Here is a 23,058-nt window from a genome sequence, read left to right as displayed (position 1 = left end):
ATAAACTATAGTGCCCTGCAACCACTTATAAAAAATATATCAAAAATCATCTGGTGTCTGAATCATTTTTGGTTCTGTGGAATAATTCTTGTTAAAACTACTAAGTGAGTTATTTTATTTCTTTCATTTTGTTGGATTAACATTAAGGACACCAAAAGCATATAAATTTAGGAGCGGTCACTTTAAGAGACATTGCATCCATTAAAGATACACATCGATTTCTTTGTCAACTGTTTACTTTCACTAGAGACATAACCGACAGGTTTCTTTTTTTTTTCGAGAGAGAGAATACTCTCCAAGAGGGTATTTTGACATAATTTGCACCGAACACCACGCGTGCATCTTTGTCTGTTTGCATGTTTAAACTGCGATTTGTTTTTGTTCGTTCAGGTGCAGGAGGACGAGAAGGAGAGAGCTCGGTTCGGTGTTGCGGTCTGTGTGACGCGGCTCTCTGCATCGAAATTCAACTCTTTTGAATGTTTTAATTGGCAAAGTTTAAAAACACATGCAAATGATAAGTTTTTGTGGCGATGCGCAGCAGTGGCCCGTCAACTGTCCTGAACATCTTTATATGCTGCCCTCGACCAGATCGTCACCACCTTTCACCCCACAAGCGACGGGCCTGACTGGAAATAATGAGTGGACACATTTTTTTCTATAGTAGTTTATGGTTTTACTGGTGTTTATCATTTAGTGTTTAAATCATCTATAGGGTACAGTTTGTGGAGATTAGGAACTGTTGAAACACTGAGGTAGTTAACAGCAAGTTAGAGCTGTGCTGCTATTAGTGTACATGGATAGACTTTGCAGTACGGTTCTATACATTAACATTATTAATATATTATGTATTAGATAACATTATATATATATATGTTTATCATTCTTATAGTTTTTAACTTTATTAATCTACTTTAGGCTAATGTTAATTTCTACTTGTATACTAACACATCAGTTACAAATAAAGTTGAATAAATGAATGTTTATCAATGTGTTACGAACAAACATGAATAACAATAAACATGTAAGTATGTATAGGCCTGTATGTATTTGAGCAATGGCTTGTATTGAGTTATACTGGTAGAGCTTTGATCTGAGACTGTTCTGTTCTGTTCTGTATACTGTAACCCCCTCTTTCCACCAAACCTTATCAAGTGTCGCTTTCAAAGAAGTATTGTGTTGGCCAGAGTCTGCTCACCTCTAGCCAATCCTGGTCCCTCTCCTCCTCCTTATCACGTTTGCTTCAATCAGGGTCAGGCTGGAGAATGACTGAACATCGAAAGTCCCACCCACTTTTGTTGGCTATTAAACACATGGATTTGGATATGGATCAAAACTTAGGATATCTGCTGGAAAAACCGAATGCTTTGCAGGTTTGTCTTTCTCCTCATGCCTCAAGTTAAACACGATTGTCATGTGACGGTGGAAGTGGTGGATCTGAAAGTAAGCTTGAGTTAACCTTTAGTTTGTCTTGCTAACTGCACCTGAAAAAGTGCACTCAGAGAACATTCACTACCATATCTTTGGTAAAATAATGTTGCGAGGTTATTGATAATGTGATATTTTTTTGTCAGCAGTGAAGAATATTTTTAACAAGCATGGCAAACGTTTGGCAGAAAATGAAACAGACATTTTGAATGACATTTTGATGTGCGTTTGTTTATACTGTGAGTCTTTAAGTTAAATGAGTGTGTTTATAGTGCTACATAATGGACCATAATGGCTGCATGGATGTCTCTGTCTCCAAATCAATTGGCAAATCCCATTTAATTTACTCATGCTATTTCTTTTCACAAGACTTAGCATTAGTAGCCACTTGTGGACACAAGCCTCTGTGTTTTGATTTCTTATCTGCGTAGAATGAGAAAAGATTCCGGATGCACAAATTAATGGGTTTCGAAAAAGGTTTAATCATTTAACTAAACAAAAATGTAGGCTATGTGAACTCTTCTACTGACTTTATAGCAGAATTTGAATGTTATTTATTCTATATTTGTTTTAGTACTACTTTTTCTTGAATTCCCGCAGACTTTTTGCAGTTGATTCTAGTCAGGGCTTCTTGACTGTAGTATGAACTGAACCATTAATGATAGTAGGTTACTGTATGATATAGTGTATGAATAAATAGCTCTGTCAGAGACCCCACAACATCTTTACACAAGGTCTCCTGCATTAGCAACACTTAAAACAATATAATGTCTTCATCCCTGAGAATAAAGTATTAGTCCTTAGATTTAGAGTTTTTTAGATTTCTGTTTGTATTTTAGAGACTGAGGCAGGTTCAGGCTTGGTTGTTTCCTTCTTCTTTTTTTTTAAATTAATTAACTTTTTTTTTCAATTGATCGTACTATGTGTAATTGTTTATAGTAAAAAGTATACTATATTTTTTGTCTGTATTTATTTAGTCTGACTGCACCAAATTAAGACTGTAGAGTTGACCCTGTGAACGATGGATGAAGATCTGAAAAAGCCGAACACTCACAATGGGAGCATCTCGGGTGCACTGGAAGCCAAAAACCAAGATCAGCCAAAAGCAGCAGTTCTGCAGAAGAATGTGAGAGAGAAAGATAATCTTACTCATTATGAGCACACATAAGAATGTGAAGAATGTTTCAAGATCACTGGTTTCCATCCAGACATATGGATGTGTAGTGTGTGAAGGGTTTAACTGTGGGGTAACCAGGCAGTGCCTGTCGCCATCACTGCGGTGTAATCCCTTCCCTTCCTGACCCGGCTGTCTGTATATTCTTTTGGGACTCCCAGTAATGACAAGTTTGATTTTTTATATGGAAATGTGCATGCATAAGGACGTGGACGGTCACAGTAATACAAATAGCTTTAGCTTATATTAAAATAAAATAAAGTCATACAATATAAGGGATATAGACCAAACTACAAGCTTCATTCTCTCTGTGATAATAGTGGGTTGAGATCATGTAGTAGATCATTGAAATTAGGGATGCATATGTTGAATTATTATTTGTTAATGTCGATAACTGATTAAATGGCAATTCTATATAAATAAACACTAAAAACTAGAATTAGTCCTGTTCAATGCTATGAATGAATAAAAACAAAAAAAGTTATAACAAAACGTATTATAAATAGAAAAGGAAGACAGTACATTAACCTTTCTTGTTACATTAACAGCAACGACAGGATGGACACTGGAGCATCTCTTCAGACTGGCACAAAACCAAATACTTTTGAATGCTTTAGTCTATATATATATATATATATATATATATATATATATATATATATATATATATGACAAATGACAAAGCTAACCTAAATGTACAAAAGAAAGTAAATGAGGATTGAAGTATCCAACAAATATTGTTACAGTTATATATACAAAAATCTTATATGGTATCGAAACATCATGCATCCCTAATTGTAATTTCACGATAACTCAATTGCTCATAATGAATGAAGCCAATACCCTTTAACCTCTTGTCGTACTGAATATCTCAGGTTGGTCTCGTAAGCGGCATCTGTCTTATAGTGGGAACAATGATTGGCTCAGGGATTTTCGTTTCTCCCAAAGCGGTTCTGGAGGGGACTGGAGCAGTGGGCCCGTGTCTGTGTGTGTGGGCGGCATGTGGAGTGCTGGCTACGATGGGTCAGTATTAGCACAACAGACAAATTATCTAGAAGGTTGCATAAAAGCCTTGATAAACCCTCATAACAACGATAAATGGGTCAGATTAAGCATTGTCACCTCATGTATCGTGTCCTATTGTTTTGGCTGTTTGGTAATCTCTCCATATGACGTAACGATAAGATTCACTGTTTCTTAAAGCAAAGTACAATCTTTTTCTTTGTCCATAGGTTGCTGCTTTATTAATTGGTGCTATATTTTATTGCTAACACTTTACAATAAGGTTCAGTTACTGGATAAAGCATTAGATATGATAAACAATGAACAGTATTTTTACAGCATGCATTTATACAAATGTTCAAAAATGCTGCTGTTCAGTGTTAATTCATTTTTGCTCATAATACATAATTCCAATTGAACAATTGGAATTTTAAGCAGTGTATTTCAAAATTAACATTAAGCAAGTTTGTTAGTTCATTATGCCAGATGTATCCTACTGAACCTTTTTTTGCTCCATCCATTGCAGCTGTTGTTTTACTGCATTATGTGTTACAAATATCTAAATGGCAGTCTTTATTTTATCCTGCACTTTCTGCTAAGATTATAGTTGGGCAAAGGCAGGGAGGTTAATCAGATATGTTCACTCATTCAGAAACCCTCAGTCAGTCTTTTTAAGCCACATAATGTTTGGGAAAATTCACAAGACACAGAAATCCTCTTTAGTTTAATACTGACTCTGCCTGCAGAAGACCTTTCAGTAACGGACTCATTGACCTCAGCTTGAACACTGAGAAACTAAGAGGTTTACCTGTGCATGTGTGTGCAGGGGCCCTCTGTTATGCTGAACTAGGCACAATGATCATGAAGTCTGGTGGAGAGTATCCGTACCTGATGGAGGGTTTTGGGCCAGTGCTAGCATACCTATATTCCTGGACCACGATCATCGTGCTGAAGCCTTCGTCATTTGCCATCATTGCCCTGAGTTGTGCTGAATATGCCTCCACACCGTTTTACCCAGGGTGCACTCCTCCTCAAGTGGTTACCAAGTGTCTGGCTGCAGCTTGTATCTGTATGTACAGGTCTAGGCCTTTTTTATATTCAAATGGCATTATAATGTACTCAGCTGTTGTCTGTTCTCTCCATCAGTAATAATTACAGCCGTCAACTGTCTGAGTGTGAAGCTGGCCTACAGAGTGCAGAACTTTTTCACAACAGCCAAACTTTTGATTATTGTCATCATTGTGGTTTCAGGCATCATTCTGCTGGCTCAAGGTACCTCTCCATCCCTTGAGATCTCTGTGATATACATTTTTATTGACACCTGACTTATGTGACATTCAAACAACATTAGTATTTTATTATTCAATTGAACGGACTGGGATCAAATACATTTTGATAAAGAAATTATTTTTTTATTATGTTGTGAAAGATGACTCATTGTAGACTATGGCCAGAGATTGTTTAAGATGAGGTGACCTCAATGACAGATCAATAAAATGTGTCTTATTTATTGTTATAATTGTTTTATAGGCAATACACAGAATCTTAGAGACCCATTTGCAGGGGCAACAACATCATTTGGAGCAATTGGCCTTGCATTTTACAATGGACTATGGGCTTATGATGGATGGTAAATTATTGACAAGCTCATTTAATGTTGCACATGTGGCATATGTGGCTAATGTTAAGCACCAGTTTTCATCTTTTTGAAACTTTTAATACACACGCACATATTTTTTCTATTCTTAGAATCTAACTGATTCATAGAATCAACATTCTAGTGTGCTTTCAACCCTGGGAATCATTCACACAATCTAATGATTTCTCTGTTAAAGCAACATCTGATAAGATTGGATTGAGAGATGTGCTGATAAGGGAACTGAATGTTTTTGGACACTTGAATGCAGTGAGATCTTTTTTTTAGTTGCCTGGACTTTCACCAGATCATTTTCAATCAAGTTCGTGTTCTGAGAGAAGCATGTACAAGACTACAAGTCAGCTATGGCAATTCTTTTAAAAGTCCTTTTTTCTTTTTCATAGGAATCAGCTTAACTTCATAACAGAAGAGCTGAAAAATCCATACAGGTCAGAATGAAATGAAACTACAACATATGAAATCTGTAATAAAATAATTGTTTAATTGCATGTGCATGTGAAAGTTTCACCCATTAAATGTAGTCTGTGCTTCAGTGTTAGCCATGAAGTCTTATTGTGTTGTTACCTCTTTTTTTTAACAGAAACCTTCCCCTGGCAATAATTATTGGGATTCCCCTGGTTACTGTGTGCTATATATTAGTCAACATCGCATATTTCAGTGTCTTGACCCCTATTGAATTTCTGCAGTCTCCTGCCGTTGCTGTGGTGAGTGTGTATTATAATCTTAGTCACAGGCTGTATTGGAAATCACTTCTTTTGAATAAGTACAAACGCAATCTGGCATACTACATTGGCCATGTTGTCCTTATCATGTGACGTGCAACAGTTACATTGCTTCACTGCCACACACTGACCTTTAATTACTTGCTCCAAATGTTTCAAACGCAAATCTCACTAATCATACTTCCTATCATTTTTGTGTTTGTGATTTCCAAAATGTTTTGCTTAGTTTCCCTACCTGTGCTTAGTTCTGTAATATGCAATAAGCCAAATAATTGGTTTTGCAATCACAATTTCTAAAAATGTATTTTTATAACCCATACTCTAATCATAAATACAAATCCGATTCCAAAAAGGTTGGGACACTGTACAAATTGTGAGTAAAAAAGGAATGGAATAATTTACAAATCTCATAAACTTATATTTTATTCACAATAGAATATAGATAACCTATTAAATGTTGAAAGTGAGACATTCTGAAATGCCATGCCAAATATTGGCTTATTTTGGATTTCATGAGAGCTACACATTCCAAAATAGTTGGGACAGGTAGCAATAAGAGGCCGGAAAAGTTAAATTTACATAAGGAACAGATGGAGGACCAATTTGCAACTTATTAGGTCAATTGGCAACATGATTGGGTACAAAAAGAGCCTTTCAGAGTGGCAGTGTCTCTCAGAAGTCAAGATGGGAAGAGGATCACCAATTCCCCCAATGCTGCGGTTGAAAAATAGACTACGTTTACAAGCTGTTAAAATTCGGGTTATGGTCGGGTTAAGGTCACTATTTGGGTTTCTGAAACATTCGGGATAACCCGTTTACATGCGTGAGCAGAGAGAGTTACTCCTGTATACATGGAATGTGTAATCAGTCGCCAATATCCCGATGTAAACGGCGACGCACGGTTAGCGTCTGGACGTAAGACGCAATATGCGTCATTTCCGATTCTTTTTCCTGTATCCAAAGACTCAAAAGACCAAGATTCCTTGTGAATAGAACATGCGCAGAACACACATTTCGATGGGGATATGCCGAAACGCGTTTACAAGACCAAATATTCGGGTTAGAAAAGGGGTACCCCAGGTATAACATCCCGGTTTTTAAAAAACGGGATATGAGCATATCCGGGTTTTTGCTGGTGTTTACATGGCCGTGCGCGACATACAGGAATGCTACTGTAATTGAAGTCACAACATGGGCTCAGGAATACTTCCAGAAAACATTGTCGGTGAACACAATCCACCGTGTCATTCGTCGTTGCCGGCTAAAAATCTATAGGTCAAAAAAGAAGCCATATCTAAACATGATCCAGAAGCGCAGGAGTTTTCTCTGGGCCAAGGCTCATTTTAAATGGACTGTGGCAAAGTGGAAAACTGTTCTGTGGTCAGCCGAATCAAAATTTGAAGTTCTTTTTGGAAAATTGGGGAGCCATGTCATCCGGACTAAAGTTCAACCCAAGTTGTTGTTAGAGCTCAGTTCAGAAGCCTGCATCTCTGATGGTATGGGGTTGCATATTTTCTAGAACAACATATGCTCCCATTCAGACGTCGTCTCCTTCAGGGAAGACCTTGCATTTTCAAACATGACAATGCCAGACCACGTACCGCATCAATTACAACATCATGGCTACGTAGAAGGAGGATCCGGGTACTGAAATGGCCAGCCTGATCTTTCACCCATAGAAAACATTTGGCACATAAAGAGGAAATTGCAACAAAGAAGACCTAAGACATTCGAGGAACTTGAAGTCTGCATTAGACAAGAATGGGACATTCCTATTCCTAAACTTGAGCAACTTGTCTCCTCAGTCCCCAGACGTTTGCAGACTGTTATAAAAAGAAAAGGGGATGCCACACAGTGGTAAACATGTACAGTTTCCTAAATTTTTTGGAATCGGGTTTGTAATTGGATAAGTCATGGAAATTCATCAGTCATTTTGAGAATTGTCTTTAATGTCAGTTTTTATTTTGAAGTTTTCAGTTAATATCCTTTTTGATGTAAAATGATCGAGCTGTATTTGACTAAATCATTGGTTATCTCACAGACCTTTGGTGACAGAGTGCTGTACCCATTATCATGGATTGTGCCTTTATTTGTGGTCTTTTCCACTTTTGGTGCAGCCAATGGGAGCTGTTTCACCGCAGGCAGGTTGGGAAATTCAGCTGTTTTATAATAGTTTGCACACTTGAACATTGCTGAAAGTTGTTTTCTGGGCCTGACTCTCACTGTCTGTCATGTCTGTTTGTAAATGTTAGGTTGACATATGTAGCGGGACGGGAGGGCCACATGGCTAGGATCATGTCATACATCAGTGTGAAACGTTACACACCTTCTCCAGCTCTAATATTTAATGTAATATTACATTCTCAACACTTTTTTTTTCCATATTTGATATTACATCGACTATGAGAACAGTTATAAATACATTAACAATATATACATTTTATGATTAAGTATTTGTTCTTGAATGTGATTTGCAGGGCTTCCTGTCAATCATCTACATCATGCCAGCAGACATAAACACTCTCATTAATTACTTCAGTTTTGCTCAGTGGGTTTTCTATGGGCTCACATGTCTTGCGCTCATTGTTATGCGATTCACCAGGAAGGATCTTCAGAGACCTGTCAAGGTTAGTGACACCTCATCATGTGAATAATTTTTTCTAATATATTAAAATTTTAATAGAGCAAGTCTTTTGTTATGGTTTATGGTACTCTGTTGTAAAATGGCTATTCGACATCAAAATGTTTGCTTTTTGTTTCTCTCAGGTGCCGATAGTCATCCCTGTTTTGGTGGTGATTGTGTCCTGTTATCTGGTTCTTGCTCCTATCATAGACAAGCCTGAGTGGGAATACCTGTACTGCACAGTGTTCATAGTCGGTGGTCTCCTCTTATATGTGCCCTTCATTTACTACAAATTCAACTGGACTCAGCGCATCATGAGTAAGTAACTGGAAATGACACATCTGGACATATTTTACTGAGCGAAACATATGTTTGTTTTGACCCTTAATACATTTTAATTAAGGTAACCAGATTTATGAAATGAAACTAGGGCCATTGCCTGGTTCAGTGGTCAAAATATAATTGAAATCTCCATTTTTATCAACGAATTAAAAAACAGGAACAATACATTTTGGTATTTAATTGTTGTGGGTTCCATTTACTATTATAATACATAGCGTTTTAATGTTTGTGGGTCAGACTGAACACAAGAAGTTTAAATACAGTTCACCAAAGATCACACAATGAAAAATAGTAAATAGTAAACATTGCAGTTAGCAAACGGATCAAAACAGTATTGTAATGACAAAAATGATGACTTTACACAAAACAAAAATAATTATGAGAACCTAAAACTGTATTTTATAAATACTTAAAACTTTTCTAAATGTATTAAATATTTGAATTTTCACATAATATGAATAGGTTTATTCTGTGTACAGTAATTAATTTTTTTAAGATCTCTATTATCTACTATCCTAGTCCCAATAAGATTTAGTCAAGAAATGGCTAATAGCATCTCTTCCCATAAATTCTTAAATATGAAAAACTCTTCCAGGGCCACTCACCATGCATCTTCAGCTGCTACTGGAAGTTGTTCCACCTGAAAAGACTGAGTGACAGACTTCACACTGGAGGACAGACACAGATGTAATAACCAGCAATGGACAACAGACTGATCCATGAAAGAGTGGATAAAGGGTTCTTAAAGGGAACGTGGAACGATTTTTGTATTTTTTTTATTATTGTTTCTAATGCCTGATGATCCATTGTTTGACAGGTATTTCCTGAGTCACAGCAGTTTTTATTTAATTTTTTTTTTATTTGTGTATTATGTGTTATTATATGCACACTTGTTGTACAGAATAGCAGTGATAAGCTTATTGAACTCAAATTCATGAATTGTAAAGAAATTAACTATCCAGAGTAAAATTATTTTTCCTTGAATGTTAAACAGATGATTTCAAATGATGACTTTAGGACAACCCATTGTATGAACTTACTCAGACAGGAGATTAAGAATTCTATTAATGTACATCTTTAAGTAGCCTATTATAGAATTACTTGTAATGGAGTGTAATAGAAGTAAATATCCCATTCATTTTCTCCATTGGAGAATTATTAAATCATGTAGAGTCTCGGTCTAAATCAGTCTCGGTTGCACTCTATATCTTAGAAATGTATATCATGACAATGGGAAATTGTGCAGATGCTTATATTGGTCTAAATGAAAACATGGTCTAGATTCACTACACATTTTATTGATGATGTGTTCTTTATACAGGCGTGCAGATGAGCTCGGAATATGAACGCAATGTAGTAAATGGTTAAATATTTTCTCTATAACGGTTTGCTATGGGAGAACATTGTGAAACTTTGCGCGTTGCATTTATATTCTATGTTCATCTGATTGCCTATGCAAAGTTTGCATCATCGATAAGGTGCATATACTGTATTTGGCCTTTAAATATCACTGTCTTACCACTTAATTCAAACCTCGTAAAAAAAAATACCTGGCGGTCACCGGAGGAAAGCCTTGTTTTGTTTTACCCTCAGGTCACGTTCTCCTCCAGGTGGGCGTTCCTGTAAGAGTGCGATCTCACGTGATACCCGTTGCGTTTCTCAGCGGTTACTGGGATTTTATAGGGATTGTTGACTTGCTTGAACTCCTAAATTAATATACTCAAAGCAATATACTTGTAGTTGTAGCATAGAATTTTCTCCAATGGGACAAAAATGTCTTCATGAGTTATGACAATCAATCGTTCATTCATCCCTTGCAGTAGATGGCGCCACTCAACAAATATAGAATGAATGCACTATTATTTTCTCTGTGCTGTCCTTGGCGCCATTCATGAGTAGTTGACCGAAGTTAAAAGGTTGGAGTAACGGTTGAACATGTAAGTTAAGCGAGGGCCAAGATGAACAGGGCGCTGAAACACTGGCGGGAGGCGGCGACGGTGATCCTGGCGGCCGGCCTGAGACACGCTCCGAGCGCGGACTCTCTGGAGAGAGTCACTCATACAGCGCACAAACCTGCCTTTGATTATCACGTGCTGCTGCTGAAACGGAGCGGGAACAGCGGCTTCATGCCCAATGCCTATGTGTTTCCTGGGGGGCTGGTGGACTCGTCTGACTTCTCCAGCGAGTGGCAGGAGGTCTTTAAATCCTTCACGAAAGCGCCCAACTTCGGTATAGGAGTCGCGAAGCAGCCGCCTGGGACCAGGCCACCCATTTTCGCCACCGACAGAGCGAAACTGGGATCCCCGATCCCCGGAGACGTGGCTTTCAGGATATGTGCGGTCAGGGAGACGTTTGAGGAGTCCGGCGTGCTCCTGGCGGTTCCCAAACAAGAGGAAAACGGCATTCGCGTGCGCACAGATGATGCTCGGGACAGTGGCCCCCTGCCAGCCCTCACCACACTGAGCGGAATGTGGGACAGAGACGTGCTGTCCAAGTGGAGGTCTCTGGTTATTGGTGACTCGGCGAATTTTATTAAGATGTGCAGGGAGCTGCAGTGTCTGCCCAATATCTGGGCTCTACACGAGTGGGGCAACTGGCTGACCCCCATAGGCATGCAGGGCAAACAGAGGCGCTACGACACTGCCTTCTACTTCTGCTGTCTGCACGACACGCCGCACACGCTTCACGACGACAGGGAAATAGTTCACTTCAAGGTGCGTTTTGAACCGTGAGATTATCAAGTTGTACAGTAATTTGTCCGATAGATTAAAGGCTACTTTTGTCAGTCTCTAATGTTGTACTGAAATTATATTTGATCAATTTAGGCATTCGCGGCCAATTAGAATCCAGCTGGCGAAACAACTTTGATTTGGCTCCATGTTGACGTTCTGAGCGTTCGCCCGTGGCCTCATTAATATTCATGAGGCAAGCGCTCTTTCGCCAGCTAGGCTGCGCCCACTTAACGGAAGTGGCTAAACGTCAAGTCACGTAACGTAACTATTATTCATAAACGTAACATTTTCGCAGTAGCTATTAAAACAAAAGTTCATTTTCAAAATGAAAATTGTCATTTATTCTCTCTCTGATTTTTCCAAACATGTGTGAGTTTCTTTCTTCTGTTGAATACAAAAGGATGTATTTAAAAATAATATTGGAACAGATGTTGAGCACTATTGAGTTCCATAGTAGGGGGGAAAAATTACTATGGAAGTCAATGGTGCTCATCTGTTCAGATCCCAAAAATTTTCAAAACATCTTGTGTGTTCAAAAGAAGAAAGAAACTCGTACAGGTTTGGAACAAGTGAAGAGTGAGCAAATGATGACAGAATTGTCATTCTGAAAGTGAGCTTACTCCTTTAAATCATTAAGACATATCCTTACAAGTACACACACAGTGCTTAACTCTTGGGAAATGCACCACCTTGTTTCTCAGTGGTCGAGTCCCTCTGAAGTGCTGCACAGCTATAAATCAAAGGAGATCTGGATCGCTCCTCCTCAGTTCTACGAGCTCGGACGTATGCGCCAGTTTCCAGCTCTCACAGATCTCCATGGCTTCGCCTGGCAGAGGTCTTTGGATGGGTGCGAACACTGGCTGCCTGTTCTCCTGCTAGCACCTGACTGCGTTGCAAGCATTTTACCAGGTATTTATGTCATATAAGTTAAAAGACATTTCTGCTAATTGTCACCTCTTTATCAGACAAGGTTTCTCTTCTTTAATACACAGGGGATGCTCTGTACCCGGAAAAAGTGGACCCCTCTGGAAGGAGCGGTGGCGTGATGAAAACTGAGAAAAGTCTCGAAAAGCTCCAGCTGGACAGCACAAACCTGCACCGTATCGTTGGGCAGGATCCGTATTCATTAACTGTCCACATGAACATCACACCCAAGTATAACCACCTGTCTCCTCTCTGCGCTGCAGATGTGGACAACTCCTCCAAAGACCACAGCAAACTCTGACACTTACCTGCCAAACATCAGCACAGAAACAAGGTGGTTTTTTTTTTAGATTTATAAATCCGCTCTTTTCTACCTATGAGTGTAGTTCAATATGTGGTCTCCTAACTTTTGAAAGATGATAAACAATGACTACCTTGTTGATGTGACAACTGCTACTAATGTGTATTTCTTTATAACATGGTCATGAGCTCTTTTAAAGTGCTTACAAAGGGGGAAAAAAAAGCTCCTAACAGATGTAAAGTTTGAATCATCAGTTCTTCGTTGGAAAAGCTACTGAATGTTTATTTGTTGCAAGTTCAATGTTTTCATGCTTTGAGTGTGCTGAATAAATGACACTACAGGCAAACAATAACTTGCACAATTGTGTGTGTATAAATATTACATTCGATTGGTTTTTGGCTAGCCTAAACTAATCAATTACAACAAATTCAACCACAGCAGCTACTGCACATTTATTTATAGCACTGGCAAGGATTAATAACTTTTATCTTTAAATTTAAGTACAAGTAGAGAATCATGAAGTATAATTATTTAATTGAAAGTTCTAAAATCACATTCAAATCTAAAACGGAAGCTTGATGTGCATTTCTGGCATCTTTAAATTCAGAAGAAAGAAAAATGAATTCAGACACAATGTGTGTGAATGTTTTCAAACAGTTTAATCATACATAAACTAAAGATAAACTACCAATGACTGCTCCATGGGTGTCCGTTTTGCTATATTTCTGTGGCGTGAAAACCTTAACCAACCTTATACAACATATTTCAGACATTTAATCAATTCTGCACTCTACACTTCCAATGAAAATCACACAACTTAAGTGACAAAACAACTTAAAAAAAAAAATCTTAATTCAGTTAAAGGCTGTTTTGTGGAGTTAATTTTTGTTTGTAATTTGGTTACTCTGTACAGGTTGATGTTTGGTCATGGTGTTAGCGTCTACATGCTTCTACTTTACTGGGATTTACATTGTGAAACAGCTTATGAAGTAGAAAAGGCAAAATCTGTACAAATGTTAAATACAATCACTCTGTACCAGTAATGACAAACATCCCACAGGAAATGTTCTTTCAGAGTACATTTAAACTCACAAAACAGCAGCTTAAAATCTAAATAGAAAACAACCACCTCAACCCCCAATTAGATTAGTCTGTCAGAATACATCTTTAAACAGGAAAAGACTTCCAAATGTAGCTCTTCATTCATGGAGACATGCCTTGAAACTAAAGGCTAAGGGGGCGAAGCTTCAGTTGAGCTCTACCAACCAGTCCAGAACTTCACAACTGATGTAAGAAGTCAGAATGGGGGGAAAAAATGCTCGCAAGCTCTGTAAAACAAACCAACTGTATGGTTGTAACATTTTCATTAACTGAACATCATCAAGAGCATGTGTGTTTGCTGTTGTAGGCACAATAAATTTATACCCAAGGACTCATTTGAAACATTTCAATTTTTATGACAATACAATGTTAAAACACACTTTAACCCATAACCTAAACACACATTGTATTGCATTTTAAATCTTAAACTTAACTATCAAAATGAGACCACGTGTCATTGTAGAAGGAGCCATAAAAGCATGATGTAAAACATACTGTAAATGTAACCAACAGCAACATGCAAAACTTTTGGCACCACTTTATTAATCTTGACTTTTTGAAACAGAACTAGATCACATTTTGCTGAGGATTTCAGTGCACTTACAAAAAAAACAAAAAAAAACATGCATGCTTAATATTTACCTGTGACAAGAAATTCAACTCTGCTCATTCTATGCATTATTTCAGACTAATCCTGATTTTCACACGATAAGGAAATGAAAAACATGTGCCTGTGTTGGCTCGACACACAAAGAAGAAAAAGGCAATTCAAGTGTCTATTGTAATGTCACTCGGTTAATAGAAACTCCCAAAATTACATCATGCCAACTAACCTAACACAAAATTACAAAGTTTATCCTCCATTTCAGCAAAATGTGACGAAAACATCCTCTAAAAGTATTAGAACTAACAAGTGAGAGAAAGAGGGAAACACACCCACACTTGAACACACAAGTGATTCTATAAACTGAATGGCTGCTTTGAGAAGGAAAATAATGATAATCAAAAAGGAGTACAATTAGAAGCGTTAGGAAGACTGCTTAAACAATAAAAATCGATAAAGGAAAACTGAAAAATTAAAATTATATGCTTCTGCAAAAATCTAGTGGTTATGTTTGAACGTTCTAGAAAAATAGACTCTTTGCTCAGAACAGTTTTCATGAAACTTTTTACACTTTTAGCAGTCTTTCTAACGCTCCCTATTGGCAGCACAAATGAACATCACACAAAGAAACAAACAAAAGTAATCAATAAGCGTCAAAAGTTAACAAAAAGGTCAAGTGTGAAATTTCAAGCGTCAGAGAAGCGAAGAGGACAACGGACTGGACGATGAACTTTTGACGTCACATCGACATGCTAGGCAAACGATGACAAACGGGCACGAAGAAATCTAGAACAAAAAAAACGAATAACAAACCTAGGTTAAAGCACAACGGAAAAAAGGAGAAGGGGATGAAAAAGAAAATCATGAATGATTATTTTTTACATGAGGAGGGGATTTCAAAGGTGCACACGTCATCTAAACACAAAACATTGAATGCAACACAGGAAACGATGAAGAAAAGTGGGAAGAAAAGAGGGAGAGAAGCACCATGCCAATAGTGAACAAAGGGAATAACATTAAACATCAACAACACCGAGAGACAACACAACCTGCCTACTACAGCTACCACAACACGGTCCTCAACAGGGACATTTCAATGTGCAATTTCTCACAACCACATTTCCATTTTAGACCAAGGGAAAGAGAGAGAAACCAAAAGAAAAATTGTGCTTCAATGTTTCAGCTCTTTCACTGAAAGTCCTTTTATTTTGTGCTTCAATTCTGAATTGTGTGGGACTGTGGAATAATGCATATTTGGAGCTGCTCATACTGGTTCTCAATCACAAAACACCCGTCATGGGGAACACAAATGGATACAATTTAGCTCCAGTGAACTCCGTGAAGAAAGACAACAACATGATGGGACACAGAGCGAGGAACAGAGTATTCATCATTAAACATATACAGAATTTTAAGACTTGATGTGTTTGGCACATTAGTGGAACTACTCTGCATTTTTGAGTGCGCACAAATCCGCAGAACTTTGCACAAACGTCAGTCAATCTGCTCTGGATAAAAGGAACAAAACTGAAAAAAAATAATAATAATAATTCTGCCTAACAAACAAAAATCCCTGCCTAGAATAAGTGTACACGAATCTTTGGATTGTTTAAAATGGTGATTTGAATGTCCTTCCCATTTTTCTTCCACTTAATGGTTTGTAATGCATGTATATCATGCGTTTGTCTGTACAGAGGCACAGATCAGCGACTGGGCGTTCCCTGCACTAACATCTAAGCGCTTCACACCTGGGTTCAGTCTAAAGCGTCTCGAATGAGAGCGGCATATCTGCACAAGCCACACTCATCTCCTCACCTGGATTGAGATGCGTGTCTGTAGAGATTGTGAGGTTAACAAGAATTGGCTTATTTGCAATTAATCAGTGAAAATAAAAAGCACTGATAATAAATACAAAGTCGAACAGTGACGATAATAGTGAGGTAAATGTCAAAAGAGAAAATGCAATATACAATTTAAACTAATTGCAACTCCGAGCTCAAGTCATGTTGCGAGAGCATTAAATGATTTCTGATAATAGCACATTTCAGCTTTCATCACTATACATGTCAATGGTGTACTTTAGAGATATTACACTGAGTATAAACTTTAGACTGAACCGTTGATTTGCTTCAGGATTAAAAAAAAAAAGAAAATTAAAAAATACTTGTGGTACAATTAATTGTTTTTGACTAAACAGAAGACTACAACTAGTGAAAAGGGCCACACATCCATCGTTTAAACAATCAGTGAATGTATCCACAAAACTTCACATTAAGATTCTACAAAAACACTGTTGAACTTTTGAGTTGATTTTTTTTTTTAAACAACCGTTTTAATTCAGAGAAATGATTTAGGCAATATTATAAAACCTCTATAAAAATAGAAAAGGCATAATAGATAAGTAATATACACTATCTGGATATTGTTTTCTTCTCAGTTTCCATAAAAACAATATCTCGCCTCATGACCCTGCAGGACTCGGAAATACAAACTGTGATGAGGATTGCAGAACAAGTCTCAATAACACCAGGGTACAAGAGACCACCTGCAAACACCGAGATTAAATACTTATTGAATACTTGCCACAAACGATAGGAAATTTAAGTTGAAATTATTCTGACAATTAAGTGGCCATGAATTCAGCAATTGTAAACCTCCCTCCTTCTGTTCTTGGCAGTATCGTCTCTCTTCTCCAGAATGCAAATATTGCTAAAAGCTTCAATGCCAACCTCTTGAACCGAGGCGGAGGATAATGTATCAAACGAGCATCAAAAAAAAAAAAAAAAAAAAAAACGTGTTGTAGATTGTGTCTTTGCTCAAAAAGTCTATACAAACGCCGTTTTAAAACCATACACGCTAGCATGTGATTCTCCAGCAATTTCCAAAGAATACAAATCTTGGGTCAAAAAGAGGTTTTGTTTTTCTTTGAGGCTTCGTGAAAGGATTCGTGAACTGAAATGAAGCACTCTTTCATACATATACTTTAGGTATGTTCGTGGACAAGGCGAGTCGAATAATGGGCGAGAAGTTTTGGTCTGACAGAATGGTGAGAATGTCCTGAGCGTAGGTGTAGCATCTCCTGCAAACTACCAATACTGAATGATTATTAACCGCCATCTACGTGTGATTATAATACCCCTTTGCTTAGTGTGTGTCTTTTTAGAATGTAAAAAATATGAATGTAAATAAAAACAGACAAAGCATCAACATTACTGTTGTCAGCCGAGCCCTCCGACAGAATACATAAAACAGACTTTGAAGCAATGTTACATCACCCTCATTGTGAAGACACATATACATTAAAATTAAATAAATAAATTAGTGAAATAAATACATGAGTTAAATAAAAAGGCATCCATGAAAACGGAGTCTAGTGGAGTGCAGCCTGACCTTCCAGATGTTCAAAAAAAAAAAAAAAAAATCAGGTGACTGATTGATTATCTTTTGCACCGATGCAGCAAGCCTCCTTCATTTTCTAGAAAGGCAGCATTGTAGGAGGCATCAGCATTACACTGTCCGAATGTACTACAAGAGTCTAGTGTAAACACAGGAGGACATCTACAGGGACCAGACCGTGGTGATTAACAGTCGACGTGACCGAAAGCAGTCACACAGGCTGGCTTTCATTGTGCAACATCCTTCGATTCAAGATTTATACACAGCAAACTTGTAATATGGCACAAAGAAATAAATACAATTAATAATAAATAAAATAAAAAAGATTTAAGGGAAAATAAAAGATCAACAAAACAATTAGATATATTTATATATGAGGAAAAAAAAAAAAAAAGATTTTCTCCTTGGAACAAATTCTTAATTTGCATGTTGTCTTTGTTTTGAAGGTTAAGAGAGAAGATATGTAGGACAGGTCAGAGAAGTAAAAGAGGGATTAGGAAAGGCGGGTGTTAAGGGTGGGTGGGGTCATTCTTAACTTTCCAACGTCACACTCCACTTACCAGAAAAACATTTTCAAACCAAGTCCATTTGAGAGTAAATTGACTCAGTATGGCTTGCTGTCATTTTTGGATCGTTTAAGTTGCACCTTCAGCCGCTTCATCCCAATCTGAAAACCGTTCATTGACTGAATGGCTGCCTGGGACGAAACTGGATTGTCGTAACTAACAAAGCCTAAAAAAAGACAAGAAAAAAAAAAGCTCAGGCTCACCTTACCCACTGTACAGAATATACATCCAAGTCTTGTATCTGGTTTCAGAATTCAAAAATCAAGACAACTAGCACAATGTTTCTGAAGCAGGGCTCAACTCACCAAAACACTTGCTAAGGTTGGTCTGTTTGTCAATAAAGACCTTGGCAGAGATAACATTGCCGAAAGGCATAAACATCTGCAGCAAATCCTGGTCACCAAACTCTTGTGGCAGATGGTAGATGAACAAGTTTGCTCCTTCAGGGCCTTTAGAAAGAGAGAGAAGAGAGAAAGAAACAAAAAGATAACTTTTGACTCTAGAAGCTTAGAACAACCTTTTTATGTTAATGAAGCTTCAACACTTATTCTCCTTGCCTAGTTAAAAGAACATTCTATGTTAAATACCACTCAAGCAAGCTGCTGATTACCACTGAAAATAATAAAAGATATCCTCAAGTTGAATGAAGTCATGTACGTTAAACTATCAAACTGGAGGCTTTGTATTTTGTTAAAAGCACTTGAACTGATCAAAACCTCACACAGATCAAAACCTATTTGGCCTTGCTGAAAAGATGATGTTGTGGAAAGAGGGCTTTCAGGATGTAGAACGATGAAATTTCATTTCATTAGATTTTGTTTTTGGACAAAAATCTAAGAAAATATTTCACTTTTTTTTTTTTACGTTCAGCAGAGACAGCTCTTAAAGAAATAGCAGCCAAAACCCTACTAACAGCTGCTGGGATGTTTATTAAGTAAAAGGACAGAAAAAAAGGGAGATTTTTTTTTATATATAGCTTTAAGGATTCATCTAGATTTAATATAGAATTTAGTATTTGATGACTTAAATATCTTTTTTTTATATTACTGTGTAAGGGCACAGGTAAATATGATATTTATCATAATGGGTTTATGATGTAAGGATCGTTTAATAGAAGTTATTTTTATTTTCTTATAAATGTTAAAATTGATAACTCTCAAATAAATGTTGAACAGCTATAGTCAAATGGTTAAACACTGTGTGGGGAGGGGAAATTTCCCAGAGAAATCTATCTCTCTCTCTCTATATTATGTTATGTTTTGTTATGTTATGTGTATATATATATATATATCTGGGATCATATAGTCAACATATAGTCTTTATGTTGTTTGTACATTCATTGAATTGTGAAATGACTGCAGTATAAAAGTATATTTAAAAACTTTAATGTTAGGTGGGAGAAAAATTTGAATAGTTGATTTTTTTTTTTTTAATCGACTGACAGCACTAATATTTGTATAATTCTATTTAAAACGTTTCTGAGCTTTCTATTCAACAAAATACTGAAAAAAATATGTTTTCCACAAAAATATAAACCTTTGTTTTAAACGCTGACAATAACAACTGGTAATAGAAAACAGCAGCATAGAAGAGCATGCCACAGATGCTCCCGACAGGCTTGGAGTTGTATTTATCACAGAATACTCATGGAATTAATTGGCAAAGAGCTGCTGAATGGATCTCCACTTTTAAACAAACCAAAATGTAGAAACATGGGCATTGTGGAGAGTGATAATGATCTCTTACCCGCGCTCTGATTGGGACTTGCTGTTGCAGCATATTTAAAACAAGAATGAATCCTTAAGATAGTGATCATAAGAGCCAAGTCTACACACACACACACTGAAAAACATCATGGGCCAACACATGCCCTAAGAGCTGACCCTACTGGCATAAACTAGCAGTTTTATCTTACACAGAGGCTGGCAATGCCCAAATCAATAAAGCTGCTCAAAGCTGATTAGACTCACCTTCCCTCTGGCTGCCAGCGGCACTAACGTTCTGCTGGGACAGTAAACTCTGACTGTAGAGGCTGGGCAGAGCGGCAGCGGCATATTGCTGGATCCCAGAATAGGCTGCCTGCGTCAGAGCCTCCATAGCACTCCCTGAGCCGTTCGAGAGACCCCCGTTGCCCAGACCACCATTCAGAGCAGCCATACCTGCGCACACAGAAACACAGCTCAGCATTCAGACACACACGGGGGAGGACACATAAAACCACTGATAGATACAAACCACATTCACAGACGGAGACACAGCAGAAACAGAAACGAGGCAAAGAAAGTTAAAAAAACAATCAAGGAATGGCACATAGATCCCATTTAACATCCATTGGTCATTGGTCACATGTGGTCAGTGCTAAACAATGGTGTGAATGAATGTGGTCCAAAATGTGCATTCAGAAGTATCGCAAAACACATACGATCACATCATACTGGGTACTGTAATGCAAAAACTTGACTCAGCTGACCACTTGTGATCATATCACCAGAGATGGATTTCAATAACAGGTGTAAACAGGATCTTTAAAAACCATCTGACCTCATACAAATTCCAAAATAAAAAGCTTGCTTTCTTACTTGCTAGGGAGCTCATGTTGAGACCTGCTCCAGCGCCCGCAGCAAGAGACTGAAGAGCACCTAAAGACGCCATGGGGTTCACAGAAGAACTAGAACTGGAGGTGGGAGAGGAACCCGCTGTGCAGAGGAGAGAAAACAACAACCAGGCTCTGACATTACTAAGCCATCACACATCTTACCAATTCAGGTTTCACATGCTCTCTTTACACAGAAATGTAAAGCAAACGCGACTGAGGAGAAACAGCAGACAGCAATGTCAGTGATAAAATCACAAAAGACAGCTCTTTGAAGCAACTGATGGGAATTGTCAAGAGTCGAAAAAAAAAAATCGTTACTCAGTTGTTACGGTTTGGTGTAACTGGCAACTTTTTTTTTTTTTTACTACAAGGTTCAATTCGTTTAAGGGACAGTTCACCAAAAATGTATGCTATGCCTTTATCCTATGCTGGAACATCACTTTCTAGTGAACATGTGTACGAGAGATTACAGTTCATAAAGTTTTAAATATGGATATTTTTCTTACACTAACATCACTTCAGAAGGCATTTATTAACCACCCAGAGCTGTGTGGAGCACTTTTTATGATGGATGGATGAACTTTTTTGGGCTTCAAAATCTCAACCACAATTCAATGCCATTCTAAAGCTTGGAAGAGTGAGGACATTTTTAACATAACTCCAATTGTATGTGTCTGAAAGAAGAACGTCATATACACCTAGAATGGATTGAGGGTGAGTAAATCGTGGGGTAATTAAAATTTTTCGGTGAACTGTCCCTTTAACATCAACTGTCATGAACTAACATTGAACACATATATAGCATTTATTAATTTTAATTCCTACATATGCCACTATATCTTTAATAAAGCATAAACTAAAATTAGTTCAAGTATTGTGAATTAACATTAAATTAATAAAAGCTACACTATGTAACTTTGGCCCTTTTTGGCACTGATGGCTTCTGCCTCGTGGTACACTACACTAACCACACCAAAACACCACACAAGAAACATTTTTTGGAAAAAAAATTCTCTTAACTATTTGTAGCAAAAAATTGAAAAGTTTTTCCCTTGCGTTTTAAAAAAAATTTCATGTATACACGACAACGTTTTCAAAACGATTTGCGTTTAAACATCCGCAAAAACTGCCAAAAAGCCTGTATTATGTATGCCTTTTAATCGACACATAATGCGCATGTCTACATAGCTAACATGTACTATGCACGCGCATAACATCACAAAAGATTCACATTTTGGGTGTTTACATGGTAACGATAATGGTGGCGTTTTCAAAATCGTCCACTTTGAAAACCGTTTTCAAAAATATGCTGTCGTGTAAACAAACAAGCAAAACACAAGTTTCCAGTTTTTGGCTGAAAATGTCATGTAAATGACCCCTTTGTCTTAATGTTTAATGAATATGGCCTCTGAACTTCTTTCTTACTACCTCACTATTTAAATAATAAATGTCAATTCTTTAATTTTGTAGCTTTAATAAATTATATTTAATTAAAAAAAAGGTTAAGAAATTCTTAATTGTTAATTCATAATATCTAATGTGTTTGTCCTTTATTGTAAAGTGACATTTACTATCGACCCAAAACCTTACAAACAGCAATTATATTTAACAGGCTGATAAGAAACAAAGTTAAGGAGAGGAGGAGATTAAAAAGTGGGACCAACCCTTGTAGGCGTCCCAGGCAGATTGAGCAGGCTGTCCGGAGGGCATACCTGAGCTGGTGAGGACGCTGAGTGGGGAGCTGGAGGTGGTCAGAGCACTGCTACCTGTGGGAGTGGCCTGTGTAGCACTCGCTGCTGCCGCTAATGCAGCCAGATTCTGCATGGCATTCAGACCTGCCGCAGATAGCAGACCTTCCATATCAATACTGCACAACACTACACGTCATGGCAA

The 23,058-nt window shown here is 37.6% G+C and overlaps 3 protein-coding genes across 9 annotated transcripts in view; 2 read left to right on the top strand and 1 right to left on the bottom strand.

The window, feature by feature from the left end:
- Nucleotides 1-905: 905 nt before the first annotated feature.
- LOC128016832 (b(0,+)-type amino acid transporter 1) lies at nt 906-9,929 on the top strand. 2 transcript variants are annotated; one of them, XM_052601661.1, is made up of 13 exons: nt 906-1,370; nt 2,403-2,551; nt 3,475-3,622; nt 4,428-4,670; nt 4,748-4,873; nt 5,132-5,231; nt 5,642-5,686; nt 5,839-5,962; nt 8,022-8,125; nt 8,233-8,329; nt 8,458-8,607; nt 8,747-8,921; nt 9,541-9,929. In XM_052601661.1, the coding sequence occupies exons 2-13, from the start codon at nt 2,447-2,449 to the stop codon at nt 9,600-9,602; spliced, it is 1,479 nt and encodes a 492-aa protein (XP_052457621.1). In that variant the 5' UTR covers nt 906-1,370; nt 2,403-2,446; the 3' UTR covers nt 9,603-9,929. The 2 variants fall into 2 exon arrangements, with proteins under 2 accessions (XP_052457621.1, XP_052457622.1); XM_052601662.1 differs by having other exon boundaries at nt 1,352-1,440.
- An 867-nt stretch (nt 9,930-10,796) lies between these two features.
- On the top strand, nt 10,797-13,254 carry LOC128016833 (acyl-coenzyme A diphosphatase NUDT19). Its single transcript, XM_052601664.1, has 3 exons — nt 10,797-11,659; nt 12,379-12,586; nt 12,670-13,254. The coding sequence occupies exons 1-3, from the start codon at nt 10,904-10,906 to the stop codon at nt 12,900-12,902; spliced, it is 1,197 nt and encodes a 398-aa protein (XP_052457624.1). The 5' UTR covers nt 10,797-10,903; the 3' UTR covers nt 12,903-13,254.
- A 288-nt stretch (nt 13,255-13,542) lies between these two features.
- LOC128016830 (CUGBP Elav-like family member 1) overlaps nt 13,543-23,058 on the bottom strand; it is a 33,671-nt gene continuing 24,155 nt past the window's right edge. For 3 of the 6 annotated variants that reach the window (XM_052601655.1, XM_052601656.1, XM_052601659.1), the window contains 6 exons: nt 22,830-23,000; nt 21,149-21,265; nt 20,540-20,728; nt 18,875-19,018; nt 18,564-18,735; nt 13,543-15,393 (listed from right to left, as the gene is read on the bottom strand). In XM_052601655.1, coding sequence (XP_052457615.1) covers nt 18,608-18,735; nt 18,875-19,018; nt 20,540-20,728; nt 21,149-21,265; nt 22,830-23,000 — 749 coding nt within the window. In that variant the 3' untranslated portion in view covers nt 13,543-15,393; nt 18,564-18,607. Of the gene's footprint in view, nt 15,394-18,563; nt 18,736-18,874; nt 19,019-19,964; nt 20,337-20,539; nt 20,729-21,148; nt 21,266-22,829; nt 23,001-23,058 lie in introns of those variants that run through there. The other 3 variants (XM_052601657.1, XM_052601658.1, XM_052601660.1) reach the window with 2 other exon arrangements.

Source organism: Carassius gibelio, chromosome A7 (assembly GCF_023724105.1).
Source record: "Carassius gibelio isolate Cgi1373 ecotype wild population from Czech Republic chromosome A7, carGib1.2-hapl.c, whole genome shotgun sequence".
Classification (NCBI taxonomy): domain Eukaryota; kingdom Metazoa; phylum Chordata; class Actinopteri; order Cypriniformes; family Cyprinidae; genus Carassius; species Carassius gibelio.
This window is presented reverse-complemented; position numbering and strand designations above follow the sequence as displayed.